General features: G+C 35.2%; 1 protein-coding gene, 2 long non-coding RNA genes and 1 pseudogene across 3 annotated transcripts; 1 reads left to right on the top strand and 3 right to left on the bottom strand.

The window, feature by feature from the left end:
- Positions 1–76: 76 nt before the first annotated feature.
- On the bottom strand, positions 77–2,654 carry LOC120123940. The gene is made up of 6 exons (XR_005516235.1): positions 2,633–2,654; positions 2,326–2,479; positions 1,652–1,790; positions 1,099–1,248; positions 622–705; positions 77–119 (listed from the first exon to the last, which is right to left on the bottom strand). It is a non-coding gene; the product is annotated as an uncharacterized LOC120123940 (long non-coding RNA).
- A 7-nt stretch (positions 2,655–2,661) lies between these two features.
- Positions 2,662–3,312, bottom strand: LOC120123948. The gene is made up of 3 exons (XR_005516237.1): positions 3,231–3,312; positions 2,846–3,048; positions 2,662–2,746 (listed from the first exon to the last, which is right to left on the bottom strand). It is a non-coding gene; the product is annotated as an uncharacterized LOC120123948 (long non-coding RNA).
- A 1,418-nt stretch (positions 3,313–4,730) lies between these two features.
- On the top strand, positions 4,731–5,616 carry LOC120123961 (steroid 5-alpha-reductase DET2-like). The gene has a single exon (XM_039142744.1). It carries the CDS (start codon positions 4,790–4,792, stop codon positions 5,558–5,560), a length of 771 nt encoding a protein of 256 aa, XP_038998675.1. The 5' UTR covers positions 4,731–4,789; the 3' UTR covers positions 5,561–5,616.
- A 529-nt stretch (positions 5,617–6,145) lies between these two features.
- Positions 6,146–10,960, bottom strand: LOC120123954 (annotated as a pseudogene).
- Positions 10,961–11,171: the final 211 nt, after the last annotated feature.

Raw genomic sequence — 11,171 nt, 5'->3', positions numbered from 1 at the left:
CAGACATTGGTTGTGATCACATGAGGTAGTGAACAATCATGTATCCGGTCCGATTAGCCCATGTGTGCAATGACAAGAATATATTTCTTTGATTTCTGACGTAGTAGGAATTGTGACACCTGATAAACAAATCACATAAAAACTCTCATAAATGAGTGCAATAAATTAAGAACAATCAAGTCACGAGTTCAGTAATTAGCATGCTTCTGTAGATCAGCAAATGTATGAGAACTAGATGAACGAGACAAAAGAAGAGACAGTATCCGGTATGACATAAGGTCAAATTTATGTTGGAGATTACAATAGTACTGTTGCATGCCATGAAAGGGAACATATAAGACCAGCCAAAACTTTGGTCATCATGTGACAAAAGCAGCATGGCAGTTGAGACTGAATGTATTAAAGGAATCACATTTCAAGAAGATATACAGGCAGATATTCCAGTAGATTCCGGAAATGATAGACAATTATAATGGAGATCTACCTCATAAACAAAAGTATTTACAGACAAGTTATCAGATACAGCATCTCTGCCCCTGCTTTGAAACTAGAACAAATACTGAAAAATTAAAACCAGAACTGCAAACAACAAGAATAGCATTAAAATACAATAAGAACCACTTTTACATGCTTAATGCCTTCTTTCTTCAGGTCTGTAGTTTGATAGTAACGAGATGTGTTCGTCAAATCAATGACCCAACCAAGCTGAAACCAGAATATCGCATGTAATGTCAAACTTATTATCCAATTAAAAAATCTTACTTCACAGGTCTAATATATCAAAAACTGATATCTAACTTGTTTGTCAGCAAGCAGAAATGCACTAGTTCAAGCCCTTAGAACAAATACTTTCACAAAATCTCGAATGTTATAACCATGTCCATTGCCGTAAATGCATAATTAGTCCCTAAATGCATTTTAATTCTATAGTTAACATAACCAAGCATATTTTAGGATTTCTAGAATAGTCCAAAAGGATTTTGACATGCTGTTTACATGGTTGAGACAATGATAGAAGAGATATGCTTTGCATTAACTGGGAAAATCAACAAGGTATTAGCACTGAAATGAGAAAAGAAATGCAACCTTTCTATATACCTTTCTTCCTAAAACTCTTTGCTGATGAATCACTTGTTTAAAAGTATCTTTTACCAGGCAGAACACAGTCATTATAAGATTCACCAAGTGGAGTTTTAGAAGGAATGATGCAGCCTATTTCCTGATCAACCGAAGGAAAACCAAACTAACCTGCAAAACGTTTTGGAAAAACAAGCCAATAACTTGAGCAACAACATGAATTTGAAATTTCAAATAAATTCATATGGTCATATTGAGCACACAAATGAAACAAGTAAAAATTGAAATCTATGTTTTTAGTTTTTATTGTATCTGAAAGCCTGAAACAATCATTCATACAGTTATATTGACCGTTGACATTGTAGATACCATTTCAATAATTTGTTGACACATAAAACCATTATTAACAGCAATTATTTTTATTTTAAATAAAAAATATATAGATGAATAAACACAATCTAAATAAAAACACCACAGTTTGTGGACAATGGAAGTTATGGAACAGCAATGTTATCGACATTGAGAATGACCAAAAAACATAGAGCAATTATTGTGCAATGTCAAGGGATCTTACCAGAAGGGATCCTACTTTTATCATAAAACTTTGGATTCCTATTCTGATAAAAGTGATCAAGTATTTGAGGCTGAGAGACATGTACTGGCTGGTATTCTGGTTGGTCTTTTTTCAACTTCTTCCGTCTTTCCTCACGTTCCTAATAGAAGAAAATTCCATTAACATCCACAATGAACAACGATGCACAAAAATAATTATTATAGAGTGAAAAATTCAATGCAGCAAGATGTGCTCAACTCAGAAAATATATGGGAGAAGAGTGAGATGCAAAAATAAAAGGAAGCATATGTGCATGTTAAATAATATGAACACATTGATTTTTTCATAAATGCAAGAAACAATTGTTTGTAACGCTGCTAAATAGCCACAATGCCTCTTAGCAGTCATACGTCATGCCAATAAGTCGCCATTACCCAGAACATCAACTACATTAACACAAAACTTCAACATATCATATGCACACGAAGACAAAACCATTTCTCTTATCTACAACACAAGTACACAACCTCACCTATCCATCAATGCCTAGAAAAAAACCATTCAGGAATTGCCTAAACCATAATAACCAAGAGTGAAAAAAATATTAAAAAATGCATGAATCATTCCCAATCATTGGTAGACATCAAAAAAGAGAAAATTCAACAAGAAAGCCAAAGAGAAAATTAAAGACGTACCCTTCTTAAAATTTCAACTGCAGATTCTACATGTTCTTCTGGTGCGTAGTAATGTTCTTTATGTCTTTCATATGTCTCTTCGTCATCTTCAGGTAATGGGGGAAGCATTTAAGTCCATACTAGCAAACATTCAGCATTTACCAAGCACCATAAACTTATAATATATACCAAAAGATAAATAAAATGAGAACATATACAAGATATATACTCTTGAGCAAACAAATTCTCTAATAACATCATGTTAAACACAAATACAATGACTACTCTCCTAGCAAATAAACTAGTCAAAATTAAGAGCAAAACCTACCTAACAGCTCTTTCTCTTTGCTTTCATACTTCCCTCCTTTTTTCCTTTTTCTTATTTGCCTCGTGCGTTTTTTAATACAAACTAGGCCTCACTAGTGAACGAAGTACTAAAACCCTAAACAACAAAATTATACGCAAGCAACGCCGAAACAGTCGACAAGCAGCAAGAGAAAGGAGTTCATAAAACAAAACACGAAATTTGCTTCAAACTCACCTGAAACATGTAATCGACGATGAAATAACAGCTGAAAGAAGATCCAGAGAGCCGTTGAGGCCGCTAAAATCAACTGATTTCCTCTCTTCTTTTTCCCCAATGCAGTATCTGATATACACAGAAACTTGCTCTGTAAGCTGTAGGAAGCATACAATCAGACTGGAGAGCGCCTTCCGTTTGTCTGAAAGTATACCTTCGAAACCCTAGAGTGAGAAAGTCTATGGTTATTTTGAAAGTGGAGGGGTAGAGAGAGAGAGCAAGTGGTAAAGCAAATTTGAAAAACGGATCCCATGAGAGGCGAGAGAGAAAGATGCACGCAGGATTCCAATTTGGAAGGAATCCATCAATAAAATTTTAATATATTTAATAAGATATCGTCACATACCGTCAGCCCAAGACCAAGCCCAGATCATTTAATGTTGTCAGAGATTATCTTTGTCATGTTTTGAGCTTTTAACAGAGCTGATTCATCCACCTTAGAGAGAGAAAATGCATGATAATTATTTAAAATTATTTTAGAGATAATTCTCACTAATTATTTATTAATTTAGAGTTATAGATAGAGTAGGGCTCTCATCCTGACCATTGATGTACTTTAATCTTAACAGTTGATTGTAGGGGGCTCCAACTCACCCCACTTCATTTACTCACTTCAGATTGAGGAATACAAGTTAACATTCACTCTAAACTCTCTCTTCTCCATTTGTGCGTCCATCTCTTTGTTTCTCTTTATTTTCTTTATTTTTGTAACGTTCTAAGCATTCTCGCTTAATGGAGGTTTGGGTTACTTAGCCGATTTTCGACCTTGAAAACGATTAAGGTCGCACGAGCTTGCTAGCAGCAGTCCCGTGACAATATTCAAAAAATAAATATTTTAATATATTTTTTTCAATTTAAGTCTATAATTATCTTTCGATCAATGTATGTTAAATATTACAAATATTATTATTTTAATTGTTTGATCTGTGACGACTTTTAAAAAGTTTTATTAAAAATCAATCAATCAATTCACATTCGACACGTAGTCTATTTATTTTATTTAAAAAAATAAAATTCATAAATTTTTTAAAAAAACTCTCAATATTTCTTATTTTTCAGAAAATATCATAAAATTCATAAAAATCTCACTTATTTCTCATACATCAGCGAGCCGCCGATTAACATCAACATCGAACCACATCACCAACCCAATAACCATTATCCATACAACAATATGCAAATTGTAGATCCCAATAAAGAAAAATGTAAATTGCAAATTGACAAGCAGATTAATCATAAGGGGAATGGGAGGAATATATTTAAGTTTCAGAGTTAATTCGAAATGAAATTTTCAATCTTCACTCGAAATCAAAAACTAAAGTTTGATTTAAGCTTGAAAAACTTAAACTCAAATTATTTTTAAATTTAACTTGATTGAAACTCAAACTCGAATTCAAACTTAAACTTTAAGTATATGAACACCTTTATTATATATTTTTTAAAATAACATTTAAATATTAATACTATCAATAATTTAATCTGAAAAATTAAAAATAATGTATATATACATAAATATTGAGTTATTTGTAAGCTTTTCGAGTCGAATATTAAATAATTTGTTTTGACTTGTTAATAATTCAAGTTGAGTCCAAACTCGAGTCAAATTTATTCGATTTGAATATTGACTTAATTTTGATCAAATTGATCTCGAATAACTCGTAATATATCTCATTCATTTACAATGACGGAGCTATAGAAAAAATTAATTTTTTATTTAATATTAAATTTACCATTTCATGTTAGTTTAGCATTCAAGCCAAATAATTAATAAAGGGTTTAAGTTGAAGTGGCAGAATTTAATCGTCGCTGACCAATAGGTGTGTAGAATATGGTATTTAATCTTCTCTTTTCCAGCTTCACCTTCGATTCAGATCCTTCTCTCGTCAACAAAACCAAAAGCAAAAGATGGACTCCGATCGGACCTTTTTTCACTACAGCCTCCTCAGTCTCTACCTAATCGCCCCACCAACATGGATCAGCCTTTACTTCCTCCAAGCCCCTTATGGCAAGCACAACCGCCCTGGTTGGGGTCCCACCATTTCTCCTCCTTTGGCTTGGTTCTTCATGGAAAGCCCCACCCTCTCTCACTCTCTGCTCTTCCCTTTCGGCCGACATTTTTCCAACCCCAAATCATTCATTCTCATCTCCCCGTTTCTCCTTCACTACTTCAATCGCACCGTGCTTTACCCTCTTCGCCTCTCGAGGAACAAAAACGCTAAAGGTTTTCCGGTGAGTATAGCTCTCACGGCGTTCGGGTTCAATCTGTTGAATGCTTATCTGCAAGCGAGGTGGGTTTCTCATTACAAGGACGACTACGAGAGTGATGGGTTTTTTTGGTGGAAATTTCTCGGTGGGCTGCTGATATTTGGGGTTGGGATGAAGGTGAATATGTGGGCTGATGAAGTGCTGGTAGGGATGAAAAAGCAGGGTGGCGGTGGATATAAGGTTCCGAGTGGAGGGTTGTTTGAGTTGGTGAGTTGCCCAAACTATTTTGGAGAGATTTTGGAGTGGTTTGGGTGGGCGGTGATGACTTGGTCTTGGGTGGGTTTTGGGTTCTTTTTCTATACTTGTGCTAACTTGATGCCTAGAGCTCGTGCTAGCCGCCATTGGTATTTAGAGAAGTTTAAGGATGAGTTTCCCAAGAAGAGAAAAGCTGTGATTCCATTCATGTATTGAAAAGATTTGATGTAATCACAAGATACAGAAGACGAATAAAAGTGTCATTTGATTGATTTAGTGATCAAATTGTAGCTCTTTGAATGGTTTGATTAATGAAAATTTACTTTCTTTTGTGTTTTGATCTGTTCTTGGCTCAAACCATAAACAAAAACTAAGCATCGGGGTTGTAATTGAATGCATCACATGAAGAAAAATGCTTTGGTTGCTTGAAAGTGTCAACATGCTATTAGCATTGGACCTGGAAAATGGATGCCAATAGCAGTGCAGATTCTAATATTTATTGCTATACTACGTGCTTTTTTCTTTACAAAAACGTTGCAGAATCTTGAAACATAAGCTGACGGAAGTGAATACGACTGTTATCGAAATCTAGTTCAGTTCTGCAAATAACAAATCATATTTGGATTGGACACCCGGACAACATAGCGCATTTTACTTTTGAGAACATCCAGATCACCTAAAACTAGTAAATGCATAGATCTTACCCTCAACAAGACGAACAATTTACTACAACACGATACATTTCGGTCAAAGGGGAACCAAACATTAAAACACTGTTTGCGTTGCCATAGACTACTAATAGAAACACGATTCGGCCACAAACTTGGCTGAGAAGTCTTTTGTAAAGAAAAAGGGTTTTTTTTTGGAGGGGGTGTTATTTGGTCTCCCCTACTGATCACACATGCTATACAGTGTTCTTTGTCTCTGAGTAAAACGAAAACACATTCTACCAATAAATTGGACAGAAAGCAACATCCAAAGGGAATTTTTTTAGCATCCCTAATTCAGAATGGTCCAATTCAGCTTTAAAAGGAGAATAAAAACATGAGATTGAGCAAAATGCGATAACCAATCAGTGTTTTCATAGATGCAAAACCTTGTGCCTACTGGCAGGTGACAGCGGAGGATTTGTAGCTCTTGCAAGGCTTTAGTTCTTCAATCAGACTTCAAACACCATCTCTTTCTATACCATCTACCTCAGTAACATTCTGACCGAATGAAGATCCTGTTGAATACAAGTCAATAGTACCGATCAAATAAATTAGCAAAGCTATAAGAGTTTATACTAGCTACCTTTTAATAACAATAGTTCATTTATGAATTTAGACCATTTTTATATATACTAAATGACATTTCTTTCCCTAATTTTCATGGACAAAAAAAATGCCATTTGAGCGTAAACCAACTATAACCATTCTAAACCACGTTCTAAATCGTATATATCCTTAAGCATCCAAATAAATAATGTCTGGAATATCAATTATTCATCAGAAACTAAAAGCAAAAATAAAAGAACCAGATAATGTATAATGCAAGGAGCTACATACACTGAGCAAAGCTGTGGTTTGAACCCAAATTGATCTCTACTCTAGGTTCCTCATGCTTGGTTTCCTTTTGCAAATTTCCATCAGTTCCAGCAGAAGACTGTACCATTTCAGAAATTTCTGCCTGCAACTCTTCATGCTTCTCTTTCAATTCTGAAGAGATGATAGCTTCAGAAAGTCTTCTCTTAATCTGTTTTTGTAGAGCCTCAATCTTACTTTTTGACTCGGTATCAGGTTTGTTTCCTGCCCTTGCTATTTCCAGCTTCAACAACTCAATCATATTCTTCAACTCCAATGAACTGGCAACATTTTCAATTTGCTTGTTAATTTCTTCATTCAAATTATCCACCTTACTTATGAAGACTGAGAGTGAAGCTTTCTCACTAAGGACTTTTGCATTAGACTTTACAACAACAACATCCAAACCAAAGGACTCGAGAGCACTTATCATTTCCGACTCTATCTCTTTCTTCATATTGATAACTTTGTCCTTCAGCCCTTGATCTAAATCCGCAAAGTTGGATAAACCGGAATTTTGAACCTCATCTTTTATTGCTTCAAGCTTCTCATTTATCTCAGGCCGACTCATGACTTCATTAAATTTCTTATTAACTTCCTGCTTCAGTGTAGCTGCATCTGAGAGACTCTTGGCTTTTGAAAACTCCTTCAGCACGTCAAACTTATATTTGAGGATTGAATAATTTGGAGCTGCTGATAGATTCCGGTCGAATTCATCTTTAAGCTTCTCAATCTTATCTCTTATAACAGGATTCATGAGTTGGTCCCTGGAACTTACTTTTGAAACTTCTTCTCAACATCTCAAGCCTGTCCTTCAAGCCCATGGCTTTGATGGCCTCAGAATATTCATGATCAACCTCCATTTTTAATTTTTCTATCATGTCCTTTAGAGCCATCTCAGGAGGCTTGCTGGATGATTCCTTGGCTTTCAAGATTTGCTGTTTCAGTTTCTCAACCTCACCCTCCAACTCTGCATTTGACGTTCTACGAGCAGTGTCTTCTTTCTTTTTCATATTGACCTTCTTCTTGGGATCTACCTGTGCATTTTCTTGGAAGCCACCCAGTTTTCTGAATTTATGATTGCGGTGGTGTAGTAGCTCTTCAGTGGTCATTGCTTTGAGCTCCTGCAGAATAAAATTTTGTTAATATATTATAATACAATTCTCGATAGAGAACTACTGCTAGTGGAACTTACATCCATTGACTCGTTAATTGCGGCTTTTATTTGTTGCGAAGTCCAAGCTGGATTTGCATGGGCACCGCCCAGTGGTTCCTATCAAACATAAAAGTGTCAGATGCCAAGGTAATTAACATGAACTTCCAAAGGAAACAACAATCGGGAGCAATATTCAACCATTAAAGCTGTTGAAGTGCAAATACTTTGAAAACCAAATACATCATTTTTGTCAAACATCAGATAGATGATATGCTAAGAAAAGAAGCAAAATGGTTCCCATAACAGTCAGCTTTGCTACATGAAATTGCTTGTAGTAGGTTTATCATATTTTTGTAGCTAGAATCAGAGAAACAAAAACAGTAAAAAAGGGAAAGAAAAAGGTACACATAGAAAAACTAATTCACTGGAGACATTGGAGAAACAATGTTAATCACCGGAATAATTCCATCACAAATTTCCAGCTTGCACAACTCTGGAGCAGTAATCCTCAGCTTCTCAGCAGCCTGCATATAGATGAAAACCTTAAATACTAATCATAAAATGAAAATTACTGAAAGATAAGCCTAAAACCAATAATTTCATTCAAACCTTTGGAGAAGCTTTGGCAGTCTTCCATAAAATTGCAGCACAGGCTTCTGGACTATATCATTAAAATAAAAGAAAAAAAATGAAATATCAGCACAATTAGAAATGGCATCTAAAAAAGATCAACATTTACAAGGTATAATATACAATCTTACCCAGGTACAACGAGTAAAAATAAGGTTTTAACCAATTGGAATTTCGTATATTGTGTGGGTTCAAAAGGGCAGGTTGTAAAACTTAAATGTTATTCAACAAAAACAATATAGGACAACTCAATACCTGGCAACATAAAAGACTGCATTTTCCAACATAAACAATTTATTAGCACAGCCAATGGCCAAGGCACCGCCAGAGCCACCTTCCCCAATAACAATAGAAACAATTGGGACCTTCAGACCAAACATGGTCCTCAAATTGTGGGCAATAGCTTCACCCTACATGAATGTAATGCATAAAAATCAGTTGTGCTAACATTAAAAGTATATCTGGTATGCTTCATAATACAATAGTCCTCATACTTGACCCAGCTCCTCAGATTTAAGGTCAGCATATGCCCCAGGAGTGTCAATAAAAGTAACTATAGGAAAACCATGATGATCTGCATAATACATCATGCGCAGAGCCTTCCTGTAACTGTAAGCATTTCCTAAATATCAGTTAAGAGTGACATATTCCCTATTTCAAAGATAAAATTCAACATGCAAGTTTCATATACTTACCCATGGGGAGTTGGCATTCCAAAGTTACGCTGAATATTCTCTTTAGTGTTTCTACCCTTTTGCTGACCAATAAACATGTATCGCCTACCATCTATGGTTCCTATACCAGTAACAATAGCTGGATCATCATAGCCCGATCGATCTCCATGAAGTTCCACAAACTGGACATAGGAGAATATACAAAACATTTATTAAAACAATTCTTCACCTTCCACACACTGGGTGTTAAAGATAATGTTGACGAGAATATGCAGAATTTAATATCTGAGACTTAAAGGGCATGCAACCACCAAACCTTATCGGTAATGCTGAATACATGATCAAGGAATGTAGGTCTGTTAGGGTGCCGGGCAATGTTCACACGTTGTATTGGGGTTAGATGTGTGTATAAGTCCTTCAGGGCCTGAAACAAGTAATAGAAAGGATGATAAGAGTTAACCGGAAACCAAAAACATGGTGAAACATCAATATCTTTTATAGCACATCAACACTAAATGGTGTACAAGCCTGTTTTGAAACATTGAATTATGCTCATCCCTTATTAAGGTATCAGGTTTGCAACAGACTTAAAGAAGAATCATAGATTTTGGAGTTTAACACCACAGAATTTCAAGCAAACATATAAATGTTCCACTATTGATAAATCCTCTGCAATAAGAGAATGAATCCAAAACTAAAATCAAGTAATATAATAAAATTCTAAATAGCCAATAAATGCCATAGCAAATGCAACATCAGAAACATTTTATCAACCAATATTAAATATAACGTCCTGACCTAATATTCAGTTTTGGCATAATTAAATTGAGCACACGAAAACATATTCCATACTCAACTTCACTCTCATTAACGGGTTGAATATGTATCAACTCAGAGGATCATATAAATGTATAACTAGAAATTTTATTGCTTTCTCTCAAATTGTCTCAAACAAAATAATTGTACCTGTTGATATTTATTCTCCAATAATATAATCTGATCACTGAAGTCCAATCCAGTTTCATTTGCCATCCTCCTCACCTGCATATGAAACAAGCACAAAATTTGAAGCAATCACGGGCGTTTTATTAACAGAAAAATCAACAATCATTAAAAATAAGGAATTACGTCAATCATCTTCTTCTCGAAATTGACAAGGGGCTTCTCAAAATCCAAAGTAACAGGCTTTTGCTTTTCTTTCAAAGGCTTGAAATGGGAAAGATGACTTAGGACTCCGCCTTTCACATTTGGATCCGGATCTGCAGGCCACGGATATTCATGCTTCTTCACTTTCCTCAGCTTTGCAACTACAGTTACACCCCTTTTTGACACGGCAAATCGTGGCTTCCCTAGGGTTTCAAGAGGGATGCCGCTCACGCCATTACTGGAGCTTCGAAGAAGATCGGAAGTTGAAGTTCCAGTAAATGCAGCAGGAGAATACGACATAGAAGCCATCACGCCTCGAACTTAGTTATCTCAGAACTCTATACGAAATCCAAACAGTCAAATCTCCAAATTTCAGTCTAATGATTAGAAAAAAGATTAAACTGATTTTTTTCTTAAAATAGTTTGAACACCACTACTAAGTAAGATAAACAAGGAAAAGTAAGAAAAGAAAATAAATCAACAAAGAAAGAAAGTCCTAATTTAGCTTTCCAATGATTACACAAAGTAGCAGTTTGATTTTTTTATCTCTGATCTCCAAATTAATTCTTACGAATACTTAGCTTAACTTATGTTTAAGCTGAATAAGCACATTTTAAACTCAAATAACAGAAACTTGAATCTCATCCCCCCCCCCATGT

This window comes from Hibiscus syriacus, unplaced genomic scaffold (assembly GCF_006381635.1).
Source record: "Hibiscus syriacus cultivar Baekdansim isolate YM2019G1 unplaced genomic scaffold, ASM638163v2 tig00001254_pilon, whole genome shotgun sequence".
NCBI classification, from domain to species: Eukaryota; Viridiplantae; Streptophyta; class Magnoliopsida; order Malvales; family Malvaceae; genus Hibiscus; species Hibiscus syriacus.
Note: the sequence above shows the minus strand (reverse complement) of the source record. Positions and strands in the feature narration are given on the sequence as shown.